The following is a 21,112-nucleotide window of genomic DNA, read 5'->3' as shown; positions in this document are numbered from 1 at the left end:
TCACAAGCCGGTTTCAGTTTTTCAAAAGTGAAAACCAGTATTATTGTGATGCAGCTCTTGGGCACACTAAAATCAACAGTCTGGCAGCTTCGCTCATTTTGTATTCTAGTATTCGTGTTTTTTTTTATACTCAACTTGGGCTGAAAGGTTTCACAAATTTATTGCAAATACATTTAAATATATATCAGTTGGTAAGTTATTCCCCTTATTTAATATCTACATTTAATAAAAATATGCGCGCACCGTAATCTACACGTAATGGCCATTGAAAAATGAAAAAATGCCATGTGCCCTCTCTGCACACACACACATGTACGCACCAGCAAGTATTAGTTAATGTAGTGGCCGCCATCCCCGTTATGCATGTGCTTGTGTGTGTGTGCAAACATGAACATTTATAAATTATTTTGTTTATTGCAAATATGAATTTGTGCATTTCACAGAAATTAAACAAAATGCCACGCTATCGTGAATGGGACTTGGCCTGCAAAGTGTATGTGGGAAATTTGGGATCATCTGCATCGAAACACGATATTGAGAATGCTTTCAGCAAATATGGACCATTAAGGAACGTTTGGGTTGCTCGCAATCCTCCCGGTTTCGCATTCGTTGAGTTCGAAGATCGTCGTGATGCCGAGGACGCAACTCGAGCGCTCGACGGCACCCGCTGCTGTGGCACACGCATTCGTGTCGAGATGTCTTCGGGACGCTCACGCGATCGTGGTCGTCGTGGAATTCCCGAAGGAAATGGCGGTGGCCGAAGTGCTGGACGTTTTAGGTATTTATTTCATTTGCAAGCACCTAATAATATCAATTCTCAGTCTGTCTGATTTGTTAAGCATCCTGATTATACCCTGTGAGGCAAAGTATCTTTACTATAAAGTATATAGTATCTGTAATTCGTGATCAGAACTAGAGTCAAGAACCATATTGTTAAAAAAACGTTTAGTGTTTGTTATACTCTTGTTTACATCGAAATTTTTCCAGGATAACCCCCTTGACAACAACTACTTCTCCTCATTGAACAACAACATGAACAAGAACAACTACAAACTACAACAGCAACATCTTCACGATTCAAAAGCTACTACCTCTTCTCAACCAAAATGTCCACCACAAAACCACAATCACATCCTCGATCCGATCAGCCAGCAGGGTTTCGAAAACAACAATCAAGATTTTCAACATTTTCAACTGTAACGTAACGAATCTCGAATTCCTCCGCCGATCAAGTTCTCCAGATGTCTCGGTCTCGACGACAACAAACCAGAACTCTACTCAACACACGCCACACACAACTTTGATTCTTTGATTACCAACCAACCAAATTTTCCATCTACTGCGTTACCATCATTCTCCACTCTCCACACTCAACCAAGGCAATCTCCAAATGCCTTCGTTCGTTTTAGTTTCGTATTCGTAAACGGAATTATTCCACCAATTTTCTGGGCACGAATATTCATCGTAATCGTAATGTGATAAAATGATAAATGTGCAACTGTGATATATAGTTTTTAAATACCAAAAAGATTAGATTAACAATAAAGATACACAAAAATAGATTGATCGGATTTAGACTTTCCCTTGAATTAGTAGCCATAATAATCACTTTTCAAATACTTTTATGCTGCACGGCAAAAGTTATCGTAGCTGATAACACCATGTATAATTCTAATAATTTGCATTTACACAACTTCATTGCAGGTCTCGTTCACCAAGGCGTTCTCGTACTCCACGAAGCTTCTCCCGCGATCGCAGAAGTCGGTCCGATTCACGTGATCGGCATTAATAATGTGAAACCTTAATTCAACCAAAAGAAAAAAAAAAAAAAGTCCCATCATAATACGCAGACATAATAAAACTAACTAAAAAATAAGTCCGACCACCACAACACACACACACACATATTACCCACAGATTTTTGACAGAACGAAACATTCAACAATTTTGTAATCTTAGTTTTGTACATAAAAAAAGAAGAAAACATTTGATACCCGTAACAAGAAAAGTACATACAGTGTTCTATGAATCGCAAAAAAATAATCATTTCGAAATGGAATAAGTGAATAATTATTTTTTTTGTTATAAAATAATTATTTTATGTAATAAATAATTTTAGTGTCCAGAGTATCTCAACTGAGCAGCGTTTCTAAAATAGCCCAACAATATAAAAACAGAATAATAGACGAGTCCAGTAAAATGGTGTGTCTGTCGCACACTTTTATTATGTGGTGTATGAGAGACTTGGATGTTGTGCCACTGTACAATATGCTTAGAATAATGCTTGGATAATCGTTTTAAACAGGCGCACAATTTGTAAAAATATTTTTTATATATGATGTATGTATACTAAAAAAGGTACACTTTAAACATAGTAGAAGACGCAACACAAATTCGTTGCACATTTCGCACTGGATTTCATCTTACGTCTAGTCATCATGTTCTTTTGTTTGTTATATGGTATATTGCTCTCTTTCTAAAGAGGGCAAAGAGTAGCCGCCTTAAGCATTAAGGCCACTTTCTGGATTAATGGCATCAGACCTAACGCATGCGGTATGTATTTGATTCCTGGATCTCAGATAATTCACCCTTGAAATTGATGTCGATGACAAAGTCCAAATCGCGGTTGTTGCGCTCATTTGGCTTCATTTGAAACGTGCCACTGATCTCTTCGTTTTTCTTGGCAGTCACGTGATCATCCAAATAGAATACCGTCTGCTTCCAATGTGTGTATGTGGAATCAGGCGATGTGCTGAACCCCAGACGTTTGTGGCACTTGGTAAACTCAATGTTGAAATAGGTGACCAAGGCTTGCACAAAATCGTTACGCTTAATGGTCAGATTAAATGTGGACGAAAAGTTGAGATCTGCCTTTTGTACTGTATACAGATCCACCTCCTTTACCATGCAGGCTGTGGATACCACTTGTTTGGGATCCACAACATCTACGAGCGGTTCAGTCACAGCCACTTTACGAATACAGCTCATATCGAAGCCATACACGTCATCCCACCAATTGATCTTCTCGTCCTTGTACTGACGATCTTCAATGGCGGTGATGTAAAGTGTGCCCCGATCGGGAAACATCATTCCGGTGGGTTTAAGCCACTTGTCACGCGCATAAAGCACGGTGTCCAGCATGGACTCGTAGAAGAGACAGTATCTAATGCAAGACAGTGCAAAATTAATTAACGATTAAGTGATATGAGCTGTCCAGCTTACCCCATCCATTCGGATATAATAATGTCCACTTTCTCGATTCCATGTGGCAGTTCAACCTCCTCAATTTTACCCTTGACAACTGTGATTACATCCTGCAGATTGTTGTCAATAATCACTTGGCGGGCGAACTCAATGATATTAGAGCAGTCCACCGCAATCACTTTGGCTGCTCCCGCCTTGGCAGCAAACATGGACAGAATGCCAGTGCCGCATCCCACATCGAGCACGGTCTGCAAACATTAGAAATGGGTCCCACTTTAAATCACTGATTATGGATTAAGGTAACACGTTTTGTGTGCTTTCTTGTATTCCAATTGGCCTAAAACTCCCTCACTTACCTTGCCCTGGAACAGATGCTTATTGTGGTACATAGCATTGCGGTATGTTACCGTTCGCACCTCATCCTTGAGCATCTCCTCGTGGATACCGAAGTGTGCATACGAGTCGAAATAATAGTCCCTCGAAGTCATGTCCTCGGCATTGGCACTCGCTTCGCCAGGACCAGCAGGCGTTGCTGCGCCGCCTGCATTGGTATTAGTGTTTGCGGCGAGTTTCTTTATCACATTGTTCGTGCTTGGTGAGAGGCCGGTTGCGGGCGCGCCATCGAGTTCAATGCTTGATTCCATTTTTTATATCTGTAGAAGACTAGTAAATACGTTTGCATCAGCCACTGAGTTTCGCCATAAACCATTAGTTTTTCATACCATTTTTGCTGATTTTTGGACTTGTACTAAGCGTGTAATAAGTGCAAGAAATATTTAGCAATGTGTAAAAATCCGGTCTGCTTCCCTCCCAAACACACGCGAAAAAGTTCTTGTTTCAGCGTGGCCTCAAGTTTAATTTTAAAATTTGCACTTTAACGCCGAAATATACACAAGTCTGGTTACACTTCTATAAGTATTTTGGTATTTGAATTTCCAAAAAGTGTGGGGCGCGTCATTTTAAGCAATGGGTTGTATTCCTTAAATATTTTTAAAAATCTTATAACTTTATTTTCTCACTCTGATTAAAATTCTGTTAAAAAATGTTGAAAAAAATAAACAATTAATCATGAAATGAAAAATTGCTATTTTATTAATATTTTTGCGCATTTTTTCGTTAGCATATCAAGAACGGACACACTGGGGTCAAGCACTCACAAGAAAGTGATGCCCATAAAAAAAAAAATTATTTCGATAATAAAAATAAACATAAAATATATTTAAAATTAAGAATAAACAATAGTTACATGATTTAATATCACTATTGAAAAACATGCAAATTAAAAAATGGCTTATAGGAATCCCACTATTATTTATGCTGGGTGTTATCGAGATAGAATGCTCCGTAAAATCGATAATACTTCGATATACGCACAATGCACACGCATTTTGGCGGCAAATTATTGACTACATTGCAATTGTGTTGATTTGCAGAAGTAAAGCGTCTATTCGGATTATTCGTTCATTCCACTCCAGTTGCAAATTTATTTACTGTCATAATGGAAGGTTTTGATGATGCTGGTGTATTTTTCTCGGATAATTTTGGAAACGATCAAAATGCGGACGGTGCGCAAATTAATTTGCAAGCGGTGAAAAAAAAGTACAAGGAATTTATTCGTACTTTCAATGAGGACAATTTCTATTATAAATACAGGTAATTATTAACTGTTATTAATTAGTGCACATTATTCAATAATATTACAACAAATTTATTAAAATCTACGTAATGTAGAGATAATTTAAAGCGAAACTATCTCAATGGACGCTACTTCCTCGAAATCGAAATGGAAGATGTGATGGGCTTCGATGAGACGCTTGCCGACAAACTGAACAAACAGCCTACGGAACATCTTCAGATCTTCGAGGAGGCGGCACGCGAAGTGGCCGATGAGATAACAGCACCACGGCCGGAGCATGAGGAACATATGCACGATATTCAAATCCTATTGATGTCAAGTGCTAATCCCACAAATATTCGCGAACTTAAGTCAGACAGCGTTTCGCGTTTGGTTAAAATTGCTGGCATCATTGTGGCTGCTTCGGGCATTCAGGCGAAGGCCACGCGCATGTCGATCATGTGCCGCTCGTGCAGCACTGTCATACCCAATCTGAAAGTGAATCCTGGTCTGGAAGGCTATATGCTGCCACGCAAATGCACCACGGAGCAGGCCGGACGGCCAAAATGTCCTCTGGATCCCTTTTTCATCATGCCCGACAAATGCAAGTGCGTCGACTTCCAAACCCTCAAGTTGCAAGAGCTTCCCGACTTTGTGCCACAAGGAGAAATCCCGCGCCATTTGCAATTGTTCTGCGATCGCTCGATTTGTGAACGCGTAGTGCCCGGCAATCGTGTGCTCATTCAAGGCATTTACTCTATTCGAAAAGTAGGAAAACCAACACGACAGGATGGCCGTGAGAAGGCTGTGCTTGGTGTGCGTGCGCCTTACATGCGTGTGGTTGGCATCACCGTCGACGCTGAGGGAGCAGGAGCCATTTCTCGCTATAGCAACATTTCTACTGATGAAGAAGAGAACTTCCGTCGCATGGCTGCTTCCTCGGACATTTACGAACGACTCTCCAAGTCAATGGCACCCAGCATTTTTGGTTCCAACGACATTAAAAAGGCCATCACGGCCATGCTCTTTGGTGGATCCAGAAAGCGTCTACCCGACGGTCTTTGCCGTCGTGGCGACATCAATGTTCTGCTTCTAGGCGATCCGGGTACAGCCAAGTCGCAGCTGCTTAAGTTTGTGGAGAAAGTCTCGCCCATTGGCGTCTACACCTCAGGAAAGGGTTCTAGTGCAGCTGGTTTAACTGCTTCCGTTATGAAGGATCCACACACGGTAAGCTATTAGATTATGTATCCATTTTTTGTTTTTTTATATTTTTTAAACTAATCCTACATTGTATTGAGATACAACATTGGTTGAATGATTTGGCACTTAGAATGAATATTTTTAACAGAAAAATAAATTTAAAGAAATATCTGCCCATTCTTATAAGGCTAAGACGGGTCAGCAGTATACACATATTATATTCGATTCGTAGATTTATTAAACTTTGCATTTAGAAATAAATATTACTTGGAAAGAAGGCATAAAAAACAAATTTATTAAATTATTATCTTTTGCTATTGTAAGCTTTATTCAATGAATGGTTGAAAGTAACATACTTATTTATTGTTCATATATTTTTAATCCGCAGCGTAACTTTGTTATGGAAGGCGGGGCCATGGTTCTGGCTGATGGCGGCGTTGTCTGCATCGACGAGTTCGACAAGATGAGAGAGGATGATCGTGTCGCCATTCACGAAGCCATGGAACAGCAGACCATATCAATAGCCAAAGCTGGCATTACTACCACTTTGAACTCTCGCTGCTCGGTGCTTGCCGCTGCCAATTCGATCTTCGGACGTTGGGACGATACAAAAGGCGAAGAGAACATTGACTTTATGCCAACAATTCTGTCGCGTTTCGACATGATCTTCATTGTTAAGGATGTGCACGATGAGACACGCGATATTACACTGGCCAAACACATTATCAACGTGCATCTTAGCTCCAACAAATCAGCTCCATCTGAGCCTGCCGAAGGTGAAATATCACTGGCCACCTTTAAAAAATACATTCATTATTGTCGCACTCACTGCGGTCCACGACTCAGCGAAGCCGCTGGGGAAAAACTAAAGAGTCGCTATGTTCTAATGCGAAGTGGCGCCGGACAGTCTGAGAAGTCCGCAGATAAGCGACATGCCATTCCTATTACTGTTCGCCAGCTAGAAGCTGTGATTCGTATCTCAGAATCCTTGGCCAAGATGCGTTTACTTCCGTTTGCCACCGATGAGCATGTGAACGAAGCACTTCGATTATTCCAAGTATCCACTCTCGATGCCGCCATGACGGGAAGTCTGGCTGGTGCAGAGGGCTTTACAACTGAGGAGGACCAGGAGACTCTCAATCGCATAGAGAAGCAACTCAAGCGACGCTTTGCCATCGGTTCTCAGGTCTCGGAACAAAATATATTACAGGTAAATAATAATTAGAGGTAATTTATGCCTTTTTTGCATTTATAATTCACTACCTTTAAATTTGTAGGATTTCTTGCGACAGAAATACGAGGAGCGCACAGTAATGAAGGTCATTCATACCATGATCCGTCGTGGAGAACTTCAACATCGAATGCAGCGCAAAATGCTTTATCGCATTTGTTGAATGTGTTATCATTATTTATTTTATCATTTCAATTTGATCAGCTATTTCTAAACCATGTTTCTCAATAAAAATTTAAATAATAACTCGATCCTTTAATTTGTGTAAGTTTAGCTAAGATTAATGTAATGTTTTTGTATTTCAGTTATTTAAATTGAAATTGAATGGAATATTTAGAATGTGCTATCTTCATGGTCGATTCATTTTCGCTATCAACTTAAATAAGCGAGTAAAAGTGATTTATACTCAATCTGCCACAATAGAATTAATGCCATATGGTAAATTTTTCAACTTTTCAGCCATACATCAAATGCAGGATCCATTTTCCGGAATTGGTTCACCATTGTGACGCAAATTTGTTTGTTGAAGAAGCCAAAACAAATACAAACGCATTTCGTATTTTGTAGATACTCATGCCTTGCCAATACAAGTGTTAGCGTGATCTTCTCGAGCCAACAATTTATTCGTTTCAATATGTTCAAGAAGCGAATCCATATATATATGTTATAAAGTTATTGTGTATACGACTGCATGTATGTATGTGTGAATATGTAATTGAATTGTTGTTTTCATGAGTTCACTCCTCTTAAAAGGCTATTAACGCCTATAAATTTCTTGTTGACCGCAGATACCGGTTCGTTAACGTAACCATTGCATAGTCATCATTCGACCGACCAATAATGGAAACAAATAAAAAATCTACATACACACATGCAAGTGCAGTGCCCACGATTCTCTCTGTATGCATCTACTTGGCAGGGGGAAAATACTAGAACTTAACAAACCGAATATTGTAGACTCTAATAACGTTTTTCAATTCAGAACACATATGTGAAAGTTTGTCACAAAGACTCTAATTGATTCATATTTTAGCGCACGACAGCAGTATACTGTATGCAAGTGTCCAAAAATATAATGTGAAACTATGCAAAATGTACAATATACGGTATATACGTCAATATATACGATTTTGACACGAGTACTTATACCCTGTACCCACTGAATTGTTGCAAAGAAGGTTGGACTAAACAACGGTACACATTATTGAGTAAATAGATTTCATGTTTTATTTATTTTATTTTCTAAATGAACATATAATTTATTTTAGTCACTTTCCATTTCTCTTAAATTAGACTTCAAATAATTTCATTCTAAATGATCATACCAGTTATTAAGTTAAACCCACCTTTATTTAGTATAGTCTAAGTCTGCGCAGTATAATCAGAAAATACAAGAAAGTATTACTGAAAATGTGTTAAAGCTCTTCAACTTATTGAAACTTCGCACCACGTTGGGTAGAGTAATAAATACATATCTTCGATTTTCGTAGGAGTTTTTGTATTACGTATTAAAGTGAATTTGTTTAGGAATTCTATTTAAAGGCTGATTTGTTATTGTTTGAGACTGTGATGAGAGTACAGACGAGTAAATCTATGTGAAACCTAAACAAAGGCGAAAGAAATCAAAAAAACATAATACTAACATGGATATGAGATTAATTGTAAAAGTATGTGAAGCATCGGCTGGCAGAACATTCAGGGATTGTTGTTGGTGGTGTTGTTATTTTTCAATTAAATATCATTAACGTCATGAACATCCGCGACTATTTTCAATTTTCAAAGAGAACAAAACACAGAATTCTAGTTGCACACACATATGCTATGTGTGTATGTATGTAGATACAACATTCGTCTGGACGTCTGAACATACGTAGATTTGAATACGAAAACTCACAGATACAATTAAATACACAGACAAAACATGAATGTATACAAATGTAAAAGATGCAAACACGATACACAGAGGGGGGACAAGCAGAGTCGGAAGAGGAAGGGCGAGACTCGCACTCGTACTCGTCTCTGTGGAGATGTGTGTACCATACTATTATAGTATAGTATGTGAGAGACAGAGAGAGCATAAATGATGTGTGTGTTTTTGGGGGGGGCCTTTTGTTTTCTGAATGGAAAAATTAAATGAAAATTCTCAGTGCACAGCAGCCAATTCCGTTATATATACGTCAGTACGGTTATAGGTCTCGTAAGAGTCAGTTCTCAGGCAGCTGCCAAGAAGCGCTTGCCAATCAACCAAATAAATTCGTTAGCTGATCGATGGTCGATGTAACTGCCATTTAGCAAGAAAAGGCAAAGAGAATAAGAACACACACAGGATTTTGTGATCAGTGCTCTCAGCTTGGGATCATGTACATATATCCGAGCTCACCTGAATCAGCGTCGTCCTTGCAATCCGAAGAAAGTGCTGCCGTCAAGATCCAAGCTGGCTTTCGCGGATATCGTGTCCGCAAGCAGTTGTACCGTTCGAATAAACCTGTTAACACCAATCGCATCAGTGGCAACACGCTTTCCTCCCAGCGATTCTCCAGCGGTCGACGTCAGCAACACTCGCAGTCATCACAGCTCACTCGCACTCACAGCAACATCCTGATGGAGGAGAGACAGAAATATCCAAAAAACGGCTGTTGATGGACAGCAAGTTCCTGCTGCGTCAGCGGATGTGGCGTCCATTGAAGATCGCTGTGCCACAAAGATTCAAGCCGGATTCCGTGGATTTTTGGTGCGAAAAAAGCAAAAGATTGCAACAGATGCGGCTGTCAAGATTCAGTCGAGTTTCCGTGGATTCAAAGCACGCAAGGAGGCCGAAAAATTAAAGCACTCTTAATTTAATATACTCTTAATGTTAATCACTTTGCATACACAATTCGAATAATGAGTGTTTGTGGAGTCCAATTAAATACATTCAATCTTGTAAATAGTTAGCAGTAGTTGATAGTCACCAGAGAAAAAGAAAATAATAAATATACATACTATATACACGCCACCAATTCCCCAAACTGTGTTGTGCAATGACCATAAAGAAGCGACTGCTCGAGAAACATTCAAAGTATCTTGTATTCGAAAATTAGGAACAGACAAAACTACACGTACTCGCTTGAAGTGTATTTCGTCAGCTTGCGTCATTCCTATGGGTCTCAAGTTGTGTGTTCATTTACCATATGATGACCAAATTTATTTTAAATTTTTACGATCGCTTCAATTATTTACCCTGGAATTAGTTGAGAACAGTCAATACATTATACCGATAAAATGAGTAACTTTAAGTCCATTTTAGTAATTGTGTCATTTATTTTATATTCACAACAAAAACAATGAAATTGTTGTCGAGTATGGTGATCTAACCGTTCTCTTTTCAAAGTCAGCACGCCCAAACATTTACCTACATACGAGTATATGTTCATTAATACTTGCATGCACATTTGTAAATACATCTGTATCTACGTCTGTATTCAGAAGTGCTCGGCGGCATTTATATTTATCTAATGCATTTGACTACATGCGAGTATTTATGTACATATATGTGAGTATTTTCGGGTTGTGCACTTGGAAGTCAGTCTATTTTCTTTTTAGGAAAATTAGGGAGCGACCCAATTGTAGATTGAATACACATGTTCTTGTCCTTCATATGGGAGCAATTGCAATATCTTTGTAGGAGGCAACTGCAGCAGGTTTTGTGTTCAAGCTATTTCTATTTACTTATATTTTATAGTTTTGGTGATTTTTTTTATATATTGTCACAAACGTCACAGTTATTATTAATCATACAAACTGGTTATATTGAAATGTATGCATTGCATATATTAATTGATTTTTAATTTGTCTAATCAATATAAGTTTAAATTGCCTTTTGTAATATTATACAAATATCCAATTAATATTTTAATAAATTTAATAATACCTACAAAGCTGAGTCAACTTTTGGCATTAGTTCCACGAGTACACATCAATTATTTAATGATCATTAGCCCTGAAAAAGATTTGTTATCGTTGGATCCCACATAATTTGTCAAAAGCTTAGAAAGCTTGTGTCAATTGCTCAAAATTAATGACAATAAAAAATATAAATGTGACAGGTGAGGAATGAACTTTGAATGCGTATGAGTCTCAAAGTAAACATCAGTTGCCTGTCTTTCTATCGTGTCGTTTTGATATTTGGTCAAAAAAGATATTGCTGCTTGGTTAAAAAAATATAACAATAGATATCATTCAGATAAAGAACTGGTTTCAATATATTAATATTAGCTAAAAAAGAGAGCTATTATTTGCGTCAAATTTGAATCATTTCCAGCAAAGATTCTCAGTAATCTTATTTGCTTACTTTTGAAGAGCCTAAAAGTAGGCAATATATTTTACCTAATTTTCAGTTCAAAGAGCAACACATACAAAAAATAACAAATAATAAGTAGTATACTCGCAACAAATTGAGTTTATTTATCCTTCAGCCGGAGTTTGTAAAGCAATCTGTAGCTGTACATCACAAGTTCCATTAATGTTGATTACAAGTCAACAAGAGCATAAAGAAGCCACAATAAAATAAACAACAATATCAATGGTGTCGCCTGTTTTTGTCCCCTCCTCAAGCTGTGCTGATAAGAAGGGTCTGCTGTCAGTCTATGTTACTCGTATGTATCTGGAAGTAGACGACTGTCGAGCAATTTCTGGCTGGCTGGCTGGCTTCTTCACATTCTCAATTCAATTATGCAATTGAAGCGCACGTTTTGTGCTTAATATTAATAACAAGGCAAATATTACAGCACATTGAAGATTGAAGGGGACACACGGCATCTCGCCACTGCCCTAGTTAAGGAGTGTTCTATTTGGTGAGGCCGCAATTTATCGCCAGCGACGTCATCGCCATCGTCTAGTCTGTTCTGCCTGTCCGCACGCGAGCCCCTCAATTTCACGATTGCAAAACGTGCAATGTTCGCTCTCAGAGAGGAAAATGTGTGCTCACAACATGCTTAGGTATATTAAGTACTTAAATAGCTACTACTTTATTTATCAAACAGCTGAAAGGTACTTTTAATCTTTAAAGTGTACTAAACATAATTGAATACAGTTAAATAAATAATATTCCTTTCTGATGTAACTTGAAGTTCGAAGAGACTGAAGCTCTTTTTCCACTCAAATATTGCTCTCTGAGAGAGTCTGTCAACATTGCCAACTGCTGCTGCTGCTGTTAACGCTCTCTTTGCCAGTCGTCGCTTATTTTGGAAGCAACAATTCATTTTCAAATGAGCCGCAGACCAAAGCGAATTGCTAAAGCGCGTTTGTGCGCAGTTCAGATACGCGAGTGAGACTCCAGTGGGATTGCAAAATTACAACAATAATAAAAAAGACTAAAATTAAATTTAAAGTCCGTGCAATAAAATTGTGAAAATCAAAGTGCCAATTACCAAGCAGCAGACATGGAACGAATTCTAAGAGGAATTATGCGTTATCGCAACACGACCAGGGAGCAAATGGTCAAAGAGTTTCAGAAAGTTCGCGACAATCCAGAGGTGATTAACTACAAATCTCGATTTGTTATTGACGTGACCTAAGCAGTTTTTAATGTGTATTTTTTAGTAAATCAATGAAGCATGCTTTTGCCTTGTATAGAATAAATTTCGCTGTTGTTGTTGTTATTATTGACAGTGTGTAGGTCATTATCACACTTTTTATTGTCTATCTGTCTCAGACGATTCAAGTAGAATGCTCCACTCCGTTCGCGCTGTCTCTCTCTCTCCCAATGTGTCATAAAATGGCATTTAAGCAATGCCTAGTCAAAACTTTCAGTGCTTTTTAAGAGAGAATCACCTGCTCTCAGAATGTTTTTTCTCTCTTTCGCTTGTAGCATATTGGTAAACAAAAACAAAGGCTAACCGGTTGGGTTTACTGAAGTGCGAAATTAGTATTATTATTTTGGGCTTTATTTTTGTATACACTAAGTGGCTTTTACTTTTCAGCTGCTGATTTCAAATTGTAAAATTAAAGTTGCACTAATTACTGATTATTGAGGGCAAACAATAATAATAAATATACTTGACTATATAACATATTAAGATACTTTTTATACCAGATTTTGAATTCACCAGTTTGTTTTTTTAAGCACACGTCTTAAAAGAGACCTTTTAACATTTAATATACTCGTATTTATGATAATTTTGCCTTAGCTTGCAAAGTCTACTTACTTGATATATTCATATATTATAAATTTTAGAGAATGATATTTTGTGAGCTAATATTAATTAATTTCTCATATAAAACATTGCTGGGCATTCTTAGTTAGGTGTAGATACCCTATGTGACCCATGCGATTAAAAGTTGTTTGCTGTCAATCCTTGACGTCTGTGTTGTCCATAGTGAACGACCATGAACCAATAGCGATTGACTTGCTATTCCATTCAACACTTTGGCTGCTGTCCAAGTGTGCCATCAACAAAAACTAATATTAAATTCAACATATACATATATTATTTTATCAAAAGCACTATAGATATCTCTTCTAATATTGAATATTTACCTTATCAGCCAAAGGCCGTATTTTTCACCTGCATGGACAGTCGCATGATACCCACGAGATATACGGACACGCATGTTGGCGACATGTTTGTGGGTGGGTAGATATATTCTACAGCACTCTATAGTAGATTAACTAATCTATATTATTCTAACATTTGTGCTGATTCTCACCGTTAGTACGTAATGCGGGAAATCTGATACCACATGCTCAGCACTTTCAGGACGAGTACTTTAGCTGTGAGCCAGCGGCATTGGAGCTGGGATGTGTGGTGAACGACATCAGACACATCATTGTTTGTGGCCACAGCGATTGCAAGGCCATGAATTTGTTGTATCAATTGCGTGATCCCGAATTCGCATCCAAGGTGAGTTTGATCTAGCTAATAAATTGCATTAAAAACTAAAGAAAATCTAATACATTACAGCTCAATCGAAGACTTTCGCCACTGCGATCTTGGCTGTGCACACATGCCAACACCAGCTTGGAAAGATTTCAGGAGTGGTATGCTGCGGGCATGAAGGATCCACTACTATTCTCTTCCGAAACACCATTGCGTCGCTTTGTGGCCTACATTGATTTGGAACATCGATTTGCACTCGAAGATAAACTATCTCAAATCAATACCCTGCAACAAATGTCCAACATAGCCTCATATGGATTCCTCAAGGCGCGCCTAGAGTCACATGATCTGCACATCCACGCTCTGTGGTTTGACATCTACACGGGAGACATCTATTACTTCAGTCGTGGAGCGAAACGATTCGTTGCCGTCGATGAATCGAGTGTAGAACAATTGTCGGCCGAGGTGAGACGCTTCTACTCCTAAAGTGCCGAGCGTGGCATGAGGTCGACGCCTTGAAACAGTTGCCTTGGATTTATGTGTCTGTGATATGTACAACAAAATTGTGGGTCTTATCTATACATAGGTACAATGTGCTTAATCTTCTAAATATGTAGTAGTTTTCTATCCAGAAGTGGCATTTAAGTATAAAACTATGTTTAATTGTTAGCGTTTTATATTAAGAAATGTTTGTTTTTTTTTTACATGTGTATAGTATGTGTTTGTTTTCTGTATATAAACTTAAGGGTTATAATTTTAAACTTTAAAGCTTATAAATGTAGGAAAAATCAACGCTCATACCTCTACGATACATATGGAGATGTTGTTGGCTATATATATTGTGTATTGTATTGGATGTATGTATATGTAGTAAATTTATATTATGGGAAGCAATACGATTATAAGGCGCGTTGAGGGCGCTTCGATGTGCAACAACAAACCATGTGTGTTTCTCGAAACTAAAAAACAAAAAACCGAACAGTAACAAAGAGATAAGACAGTCACAGTCATTTTCTCATGACTTCATCAGTGGAACTTATAATTCTGATGGTTCATGGCAATGTTATTTGGATTCTCCAACTCTTCAAAGTACTTGCGCGCATTGCGTATGTTGACCAGAGTCGCCTCCGATGGCAGGGTGGGATCTGACATGACCACCATGACGTATGTGTTGCTGGTGAAGGTATCAATGAATGCGGCAAATGCATTATTGCGCACTTCCATCGACTGGAACTTGGCACCCAGTTTGGAGCAGCTTAGCTTGAATTGCTTGATAATGTTCGACACCTTCTCAAACCGATGCGAGTCCCGATTTTCCTTGCTCTGGCAGTGTGAGATCACCAAGAATGTTGCTTTCTCAAACAACAACACTTCATCCGCCTCAATCACAGTAGCAAAGTGGCTCAGCGAGTTCTCCAGCGCAGCAACATTTGGTATCAACATAGTGACTATGGAAGACCAGGCTCTGCATACAATTACAAAGCTTATAACTGAAGTCTATAAAAATTAATTTAACCGTTTACTTGTATAAAGTCTCGTCCCAGATGCTAGTGCGGAAGCATGTGACATTGCCTGGCCTGGACAAGCGTATGAGATCTTCTTCCCGCTCCTTGAACACGTTCTCGCGATGCTCCTCAGCCACCAAATCCATTTTGTGCACCAGACAAAAGATCTTGGCTTCAGGTGAATTCTGCAGCAAAGCCTCCAGACAACTCTGATAGTAGTGCACATCGCGCTCCATCTCCTGGCTCTCGACATCAAATACATAGATCAGGACCTCCACATTTCGAAAGATATTGTCGCGCTGCTGGGCAAAGTACTGTTTCATGAATCCTTCCTGGCCACCACAGTCCCATAGATTGAGCACCAGATTACCCAGGAAACGCACATGCGAATGCTCCACATCGACTGCATTTGATTTTAATGTTTAAGGTCATTGGAAGTCAAAACTATGGCAAAATACGTACTTGTTGCTCCCAGGCGTGTCGTATCTCTGGCTATATAGTTGGCAAATATAATGGAACGCATACTCGTCTTACCCGAGCCGCTCTTGCCCATTAGCAGTACCTGGAAACAAGCCAAATATATAATTGAAAATATTCGATTCCTTAATTTGCACCTGATACCTTTTTCTTCATTTTACTGCCTTCTGGATTTTGTTTGGCTGATAATAAAGGCTGGGCTCAATCGGAATAAAATGTTAATAGAAATCGTGATAGTGTGTGGTGGTCATCAGTGTGGTCGCAAGTTGCAATTCCAAATACACCATATCTTGTGAAAATGTGTATTACACTTGGAAAATTATACAGTCTTAAGACTAAGTACAATTTTGAAAGCTGCTTCCATTTTATATTTATAAATAAATTACGATTAGACATAACATATTTTGCTTAATATACAAACGTAGACAAACTTTATCGCAAGTTTAATTTTATTTTAAAGAAAATTGTCCAAAATCGAATATAGTGTAACCGAGTTCGAAATTGAGGAACAGTATTTTGGTATATTTTTACAAATAGAAATAGCGGTCATTTTTATTGAGCATCCAAACAAATGCTGAATGCTATATAAATATAAAGGCAAATGTTGCGCTTAATTTGAACGAGCATGAAAAATTAGTTAATTGCATAGTTATGCACTTCATATAAAATAACAATTGATATCAAGAAAGGTTGTCAAACAGTTGCAGTGTGCTTGTACATTAGAGAGAGAATGCAAAAATTGTACGTCTTTTTGTTATTTTTCCTTCTGGACATGCAATCTGTCTAGATATTCTACTTGTAATTATAGACAGATTATATAAGAACTTTAAGTGCACAAGGACACATTACTAAAAGAATAAAAAACGTGCTTGAAATTGCAAAGCTATTTTTATCAGAGCGAAGCGGCAGATATATATTTCTGCTCAATATAATTTTAACTAAGTTTCAACCATCATAATTAATAGACTAGGTTCAGAAACTAAAAACCAAGTTATTTTCATATTTATTTATGAATGTATTTGTTTAGATATTTAACGAGTCGATTCAACGAAATATCTTAATAACAATTAAAAATTTATTACCTGGTAAATGCTAATGAAATATAAATGTCCAGGGAAATTTAATTTTGAGCATATATCGATAAGCACATCGAAATTTCAACCGTTTTCTGCAGGTTGTAGGAATTGGTTTTGCAGAACTTCCAAAACGTAACGGCTTAAATTTATCATTTAAGAAAATAAACTTTACAGCATGCATAATAAAGAGAAAAAATCATAAAGAGCATCAAAAAACGCTAGAAAACTAAAAAAAAAAATTAAAATTCTCCCGTGTCTATTGTATAGTGTCAATTAACATACTGTTCTGAATCTCTGTGTAAGGGAATTCGAAAAAACACCAGCAGTTGAGAAGAAAAGAAAGAAAAAACAAACTAAATATAAAAACCGGCTTACAAGAGCGGACGGCCAGGCAACGCACATTCATATGTGACTGTGTGTATATGTGTGAATAACCGTGAGCAGTCTTTTGGACTGCTCTTGTCCAAATAAAGCCCCGAAAAGTGACAAAACGTTCAGTTGACGAACTAAAACCGAATTGAACGGTCGCATTCTCGTAATCTTGTACTTGCCCACCGAGTGTATCGTTCTTAAGGTCCAAGAGTGCATCGAAGGTCGAGTTCCATCGATTGGGTTGAAAGCGTGTGCCTTGAAAATTGGAAAATTCACTCAGAAACTGCCAAACCAGCAAAAATGCTTAAATTTATAATTGTCTTGTGCATTTTTTCCACGCTCAACTGCAGTCTGGCTGAGCAAACTTCACGTGATAAGCGTCAGGCTGAAAAGGTGGTTGCAGTTGAAAATCAGATAAAGTGCTTTGTTTAAAATCTTTTTTTAAATTAGCTACATATTACTCTACTGTATGAGTCGCTTTGTCCGGACAGCAGAAACTTCATGCGCCAATTGGGTCCAGTGCATGAGGAATTGGGGGAGTACATTGACATTGCGTTGGTTCCATTTGGAAAATCGGCGGTATAATTGCAATTTTAAATTGATAAGAACACTCATAAAATTTAAGCTCTGTTTTATACGCAGTCCGAAGAGAATGGCGCTTTGTTCCACTGCCAGCATGGACCAGCTGAGTGCGAGGGCAATCGTCTGCAGAGCTGTGTCATCAGCAGCACAAACAATCAAGCGATTCAGGTGAAATTCGTGGTTTGCCAAATGTTTGCCTTGGATTATGCAAATGCTGACAAGGTGCGTGTTATATGTGCTAAGAGAGCGTCGGGTGAAAGTAAGAATTTATTTAATCAGTTAGCGATATGATTATTCGCATTTTGTGTAGTGTACCAATGAGGTGGGTCTCTTGACAGACGTCGAGCATTGTATGAAGACGCCAACGGGCACGAAATTGCAGCTGGAGGCTGAGCAGATCACAAAGCTTTACCGTCCCAGCTTTGTGCCCACCATCGTCTACAATCATGTAAGTGTGTAATATATTCGTTAAACCTCTTTGTTAACTGGTTTTCTTCAACTCGGATTACGCACTCGCAACGCCAACAGGTCTTCGATCAGCAGCTGCAGGACAAGTCTCTGCGCAATTTCCGGTCTACGGTTTGCTATTTGCTGCGCCAACAAATCTCTCTGCCCCCCACAGTGTGTCAATAAGTCGTAAAATGTACGAACTGTATTATTAGCATGAGAAAAGTTTTTCAAACGAAACTTGAGAATCAATAAACCCTCAAAACAAATTAAGAAACTCAAGATGAAACTGATTTGGAAACAGCAAATAAAAATATTTTTGGACGAATGATTATTAGTACTCATTTAATTTCTAGACTTTTTGCAGCAATGAAATAACAACGGAAACTTTAGACTGTTCGTTTGTTGTATATATTTCCAATATGATAATAATTTATATAAGTAGATACAATTCATGGATTACATATAGTACATACTTTATTTACAGAGTTCATATCATATAAATTCGCTTCGGGGGGCAAGTGCATGGGAGCCCGATCAAAACAAAGAAATTAGTGTGCATTTTTTAGGGAGGTCGAAAAAGGACTCTCTAAACAAAACAAATATGTATATGAATAAGTATACCGATCTGTTACAAATTGCGCTTGCAACTCGCAACAAGACATAAGACAACTATAAATATATGTAAACGTATTTGTAATTGTAATTGCATAGTTTTTAGTTACATAAATGATTTGCGCAAACAAGAAACATTTACACAATAATATCGTTAGGTTATTTCCTTGCATGATGAACCAACAACAGATGACTTACATATAATGTACATATCTTCTAAATATAGCTTAACAATTAGACTACAGCTACGACTACATTTTAATTACATCAATTTCTTGCACTTTTCTTGCTTTTGGTGTGGTTGACGTGTGCGTAGAAATAACAAAGTGAAGGCGGAAACTCCTTTTTTAAAGCATACTTTCGGGCGGCACACATTCTTCAGACAGCTGTTCCTGTTCCTGTCCGTGCCCCAGCTGCAATTGCCTGTCGCTCGACGGCGACCTTGGCGGCAACAACTCCGTTAAGCGAACGCCTTGGCGCTGGCTTTGGTGGCAACTGTGGCTTAACGGGCGCCACAACGGGCACAATGACGCCAGCATTCGCCTGGTTGCGTTCCTTTTCCTGGTACTCCACATATCCGCTCTCGTCGCTGCACTCCGAGTCATCGTCCGACACGCCGCCATCGCCATCGACATCGGCTTCCAATGGCTTCTGTGGATCAGAGACCTCAAGATCGTTTAGGGATTCGGCTGGGGATGAAGAGTTGTGCTTAAGGGTGATGCTGCTAGAGCTGCTGTAGTTGGTGGCGTCGCTGTTGTGGCGCAGTTGCTGTCTGCGCTTCGACTCCTCCAGTCTTTGGTAGATCAATATCTGTTCGAGCACCTGATGCTGTACTGCGTTGTTGTTGCTTTGCGTCTTGTTGTACTCCTCCTGATTAGCATTTGTGACCGTGCTGGCCGTCTCGCAACCACTGGATATGGAGCCCTCATCGCTGTCCGGACTCGCCAGGCACTGTTGCGTTCCCATTGCAACGCCTTGGGCTGCTGTGCCGCTGGCTGTCGTTGAGCTGGAAGCATTCGAAGAGATGGATGACTGCGCTTGATGGCGATACTGCAGGCTCGCCTGATCGCTATTGCGCTTGCGCATTGAGCTGCGATGCAGCATGGTAAGCATGGCTGCCTGCCGAAAGTAATGATCATCGGCATCGTCCAGGTAATCCTCTTCGCCATCGCTGCAGACGCCCGAGCGACGTAGATGCACAACATCCTCGTTGTCGTAGTCAGCTTGCGGATCAGCACTGGGATCACTGTTGATGGTGGGCAATAAGCTGAGAGGTTCGCCCTCGTCTTCCACCTCCTCGGACTCTGGCACTGGTTCCACCTGCAGCTCACTAAGACTTCCCAGGCTCTGACTGCTGTTCTTGTGCAGCTGCATGTCAAAGTACGGCAGCAGCTCGTTGCTCAGCGTCGTGTCGAACTTCAGCAGCTTCTCAAACTCATCCGAGTCGGAGCCATCGTTGACAACTGGTGTGCCAGGTGTGCTGCTGTGTGCATCCCCCTCTGGCACTAGCGCTGCTTCTGCCTGATGTGAGCAGCAGCTGACCGCCGCTTGTATTTTGCCTGTGCGTCGAATGGAGTGACCACGACGACAGCGTCTACGGCCCAACGTCATGGCCGGATACAGGGAATCGCGTTGGCAACAGGACTTCATTTCAGGCTCGTTGGTGTCCTCGATTTCGTCGCCATCCTCCTCGCCAATGGCTTCCTCGATGGCCATCAGCTTGGGCGCCGATTTGGAGCGCTCCAGTGGTGGCCTGTAGTTGTTGCCGCCCACGCTCAGCATGATCTTGCGACGCGGCAGACTGGGATTATCGTAGACGGCATTCGCCAGACTGAGACGCGCATTTTGTTTGAGAATTTTTTCGCGTTTAAATTCCCGCAATGCGCTCTCCAGGTTGTCCTACAAGGAACCTAATTAGTTATCGTATACAA

General features: G+C 39.4%; 8 protein-coding genes across 11 annotated transcripts in view; 5 read left to right on the top strand and 3 right to left on the bottom strand.

Moving 5' to 3' along the window:
* Positions 1 to 36: 36 nt before the first annotated feature.
* On the top strand, positions 37 to 2,130 carry LOC133839636 (RNA-binding protein 1). Of its 2 annotated transcripts, none has more exons than XM_062271266.1 (3): positions 37 to 191; positions 444 to 778; positions 988 to 1,562. In XM_062271266.1, the coding sequence occupies exons 2-3, from the start codon at positions 456 to 458 to the stop codon at positions 1,022 to 1,024; spliced, it is 360 nt and encodes a 119-aa protein (XP_062127250.1). In that variant the 5' UTR covers positions 37 to 191; positions 444 to 455; the 3' UTR covers positions 1,025 to 1,562. The 2 variants fall into 2 exon arrangements, with proteins under 2 accessions (XP_062127250.1, XP_062127249.1); XM_062271265.1 differs by lacking the exon at positions 988 to 1,562 and adding an exon at positions 1,705 to 2,130 and having other exon boundaries at positions 41 to 191.
* Positions 2,131 to 2,190: 60 nt separating this feature from the next.
* LOC133839633 (protein arginine N-methyltransferase 1-B) lies at positions 2,191 to 4,087 on the bottom strand. Its single transcript, XM_062271261.1, has 4 exons — positions 3,927 to 4,087; positions 3,561 to 3,867; positions 3,223 to 3,452; positions 2,191 to 3,163 (listed from the first exon to the last, which is right to left on the bottom strand). Exons 2-4 carry the CDS (start codon positions 3,846 to 3,848, stop codon positions 2,542 to 2,544), a joined length of 1,140 nt encoding a protein of 379 aa, XP_062127245.1. The 5' UTR covers positions 3,849 to 3,867; positions 3,927 to 4,087; the 3' UTR covers positions 2,191 to 2,541.
* Positions 4,088 to 4,592: 505 nt separating this feature from the next.
* Positions 4,593 to 7,496, top strand: LOC133839630 (DNA replication licensing factor Mcm5). Its single transcript, XM_062271257.1, has 4 exons — positions 4,593 to 4,857; positions 4,936 to 6,046; positions 6,408 to 7,229; positions 7,297 to 7,496. The coding sequence occupies exons 1-4, from the start codon at positions 4,703 to 4,705 to the stop codon at positions 7,411 to 7,413; spliced, it is 2,205 nt and encodes a 734-aa protein (XP_062127241.1). The 5' UTR covers positions 4,593 to 4,702; the 3' UTR covers positions 7,414 to 7,496.
* Positions 7,497 to 9,425: 1,929 nt separating this feature from the next.
* On the top strand, positions 9,426 to 10,249 carry LOC133839635 (abnormal spindle-like microcephaly-associated protein homolog). The gene is given in 2 exon segments (XM_062271263.1): positions 9,426 to 9,863; positions 9,865 to 10,249. Coding segments are annotated over 2 exon segments (477 nt in total). The 5' UTR covers positions 9,426 to 9,608; the 3' UTR covers positions 10,087 to 10,249.
* Positions 10,250 to 12,487: 2,238 nt separating this feature from the next.
* On the top strand, positions 12,488 to 14,593 carry LOC133839514 (beta carbonic anhydrase 1). The gene is made up of 4 exons (XM_062271110.1): positions 12,488 to 12,763; positions 13,776 to 13,860; positions 13,944 to 14,131; positions 14,192 to 14,593. The coding sequence occupies exons 1-4, from the start codon at positions 12,671 to 12,673 to the stop codon at positions 14,591 to 14,593; spliced, it is 768 nt and encodes a 255-aa protein (XP_062127094.1). The 5' UTR covers positions 12,488 to 12,670.
* A 172-nt stretch (positions 14,594 to 14,765) lies between these two features.
* LOC133839513 (ras-related GTP-binding protein A) lies at positions 14,766 to 16,391 on the bottom strand. The gene is made up of 4 exons (XM_062271109.1): positions 16,234 to 16,391; positions 16,075 to 16,174; positions 15,631 to 16,015; positions 14,766 to 15,572 (listed from the first exon to the last, which is right to left on the bottom strand). The coding sequence occupies exons 1-4, from the start codon at positions 16,243 to 16,245 to the stop codon at positions 15,134 to 15,136; spliced, it is 936 nt and encodes a 311-aa protein (XP_062127093.1). The 5' UTR covers positions 16,246 to 16,391; the 3' UTR covers positions 14,766 to 15,133.
* Positions 16,392 to 17,654: 1,263 nt separating this feature from the next.
* Positions 17,655 to 19,132, top strand: LOC133839515 (GILT-like protein 1). The gene is made up of 5 exons (XM_062271112.1): positions 17,655 to 17,930; positions 17,988 to 18,116; positions 18,180 to 18,341; positions 18,430 to 18,567; positions 18,648 to 19,132. The coding sequence occupies exons 1-5, from the start codon at positions 17,838 to 17,840 to the stop codon at positions 18,750 to 18,752; spliced, it is 627 nt and encodes a 208-aa protein (XP_062127096.1). The 5' UTR covers positions 17,655 to 17,837; the 3' UTR covers positions 18,753 to 19,132.
* Positions 18,700 to 21,112, bottom strand: part of LOC133839512 (uncharacterized) — a 36,354-nt gene continuing 33,941 nt past the window's right edge. For all 3 annotated transcript variants that reach the window (XM_062271107.1, XM_062271108.1, XM_062271105.1), the window contains one exon: positions 18,700 to 21,080. In XM_062271107.1, the coding sequence (XP_062127091.1) occupies positions 19,560 to 21,080 (1,521 nt within the window). In that variant the 3' untranslated portion in view covers positions 18,700 to 19,559. The remainder of the gene's footprint in view (positions 21,081 to 21,112) is intronic.

The sequence above is a fragment of the Drosophila sulfurigaster genome, chromosome 2R, assembly GCF_023558435.1.
Source record: "Drosophila sulfurigaster albostrigata strain 15112-1811.04 chromosome 2R, ASM2355843v2, whole genome shotgun sequence".
NCBI classification, from domain to species: Eukaryota; Metazoa; Arthropoda; class Insecta; order Diptera; family Drosophilidae; genus Drosophila; species Drosophila sulfurigaster.
Note: the sequence above shows the minus strand (reverse complement) of the source record. Positions and strands in the feature narration are given on the sequence as shown.

Excerpts from the sequence above, each read along its gene's own strand:
- LOC133839636 (XM_062271265.1), top strand. The coding sequence starts at position 456 with ATGCCACGCTATCGTGAATGGGACTTGGCCTGCAAAGTGTATGTGGGA. Across the intron at positions 779-1,704 it reads CGAAGTGCTGGACGTTTTAG|GTCTCGTTCACCAAGGCGTT; the intron begins GTATTTATTTCA and ends ACTTCATTGCAG.
- LOC133839633 (XM_062271261.1), bottom strand. The coding sequence starts at position 3,848 with ATGGAATCAAGCATTGAACTCGATGGCGCGCCCGCAACCGGCCTCTCA. Across the intron at positions 3,453-3,560 it reads AGCATCTGTTCCAGGGCAAG|ACCGTGCTCGATGTGGGATG; the intron begins GTAAGTGAGGGA and ends TAATGTTTGCAG. Across the intron at positions 3,164-3,222 it reads ATTATATCCGAATGGATGGG|ATACTGTCTCTTCTACGAGT; the intron begins GTAAGCTGGACA and ends GTCTTGCATTAG.
- LOC133839630 (XM_062271257.1), top strand. The coding sequence starts at position 4,703 with ATGGAAGGTTTTGATGATGCTGGTGTATTTTTCTCGGATAATTTTGGA. Across the intron at positions 4,858-4,935 it reads AATTTCTATTATAAATACAG|AGATAATTTAAAGCGAAACT; the intron begins GTAATTATTAAC and ends TACGTAATGTAG. Across the intron at positions 7,230-7,296 it reads CGGAACAAAATATATTACAG|GATTTCTTGCGACAGAAATA; the intron begins GTAAATAATAAT and ends TTAAATTTGTAG.
- LOC133839514 (XM_062271110.1), top strand. The coding sequence starts at position 12,671 with ATGGAACGAATTCTAAGAGGAATTATGCGTTATCGCAACACGACCAGG. Across the intron at positions 12,764-13,775 it reads AAGTTCGCGACAATCCAGAG|CCAAAGGCCGTATTTTTCAC; the intron begins GTGATTAACTAC and ends TTACCTTATCAG. Across the intron at positions 14,132-14,191 it reads ATCCCGAATTCGCATCCAAG|CTCAATCGAAGACTTTCGCC; the intron begins GTGAGTTTGATC and ends AATACATTACAG.
- LOC133839513 (XM_062271109.1), bottom strand. Across the intron at positions 16,016-16,074 it reads GACACGCCTGGGAGCAACAA|TCGATGTGGAGCATTCGCAT; the intron begins GTACGTATTTTG and ends AATCAAATGCAG. Across the intron at positions 15,573-15,630 it reads TGGGACGAGACTTTATACAA|AGCCTGGTCTTCCATAGTCA; the intron begins GTAAACGGTTAA and ends AATTGTATGCAG.
- LOC133839515 (XM_062271112.1), top strand. The coding sequence starts at position 17,838 with ATGCTTAAATTTATAATTGTCTTGTGCATTTTTTCCACGCTCAACTGC. Across the intron at positions 18,117-18,179 it reads TTCCATTTGGAAAATCGGCG|TCCGAAGAGAATGGCGCTTT; the intron begins GTATAATTGCAA and ends TTTTATACGCAG. Across the intron at positions 18,568-18,647 it reads CCACCATCGTCTACAATCAT|GTCTTCGATCAGCAGCTGCA; the intron begins GTAAGTGTGTAA and ends CAACGCCAACAG.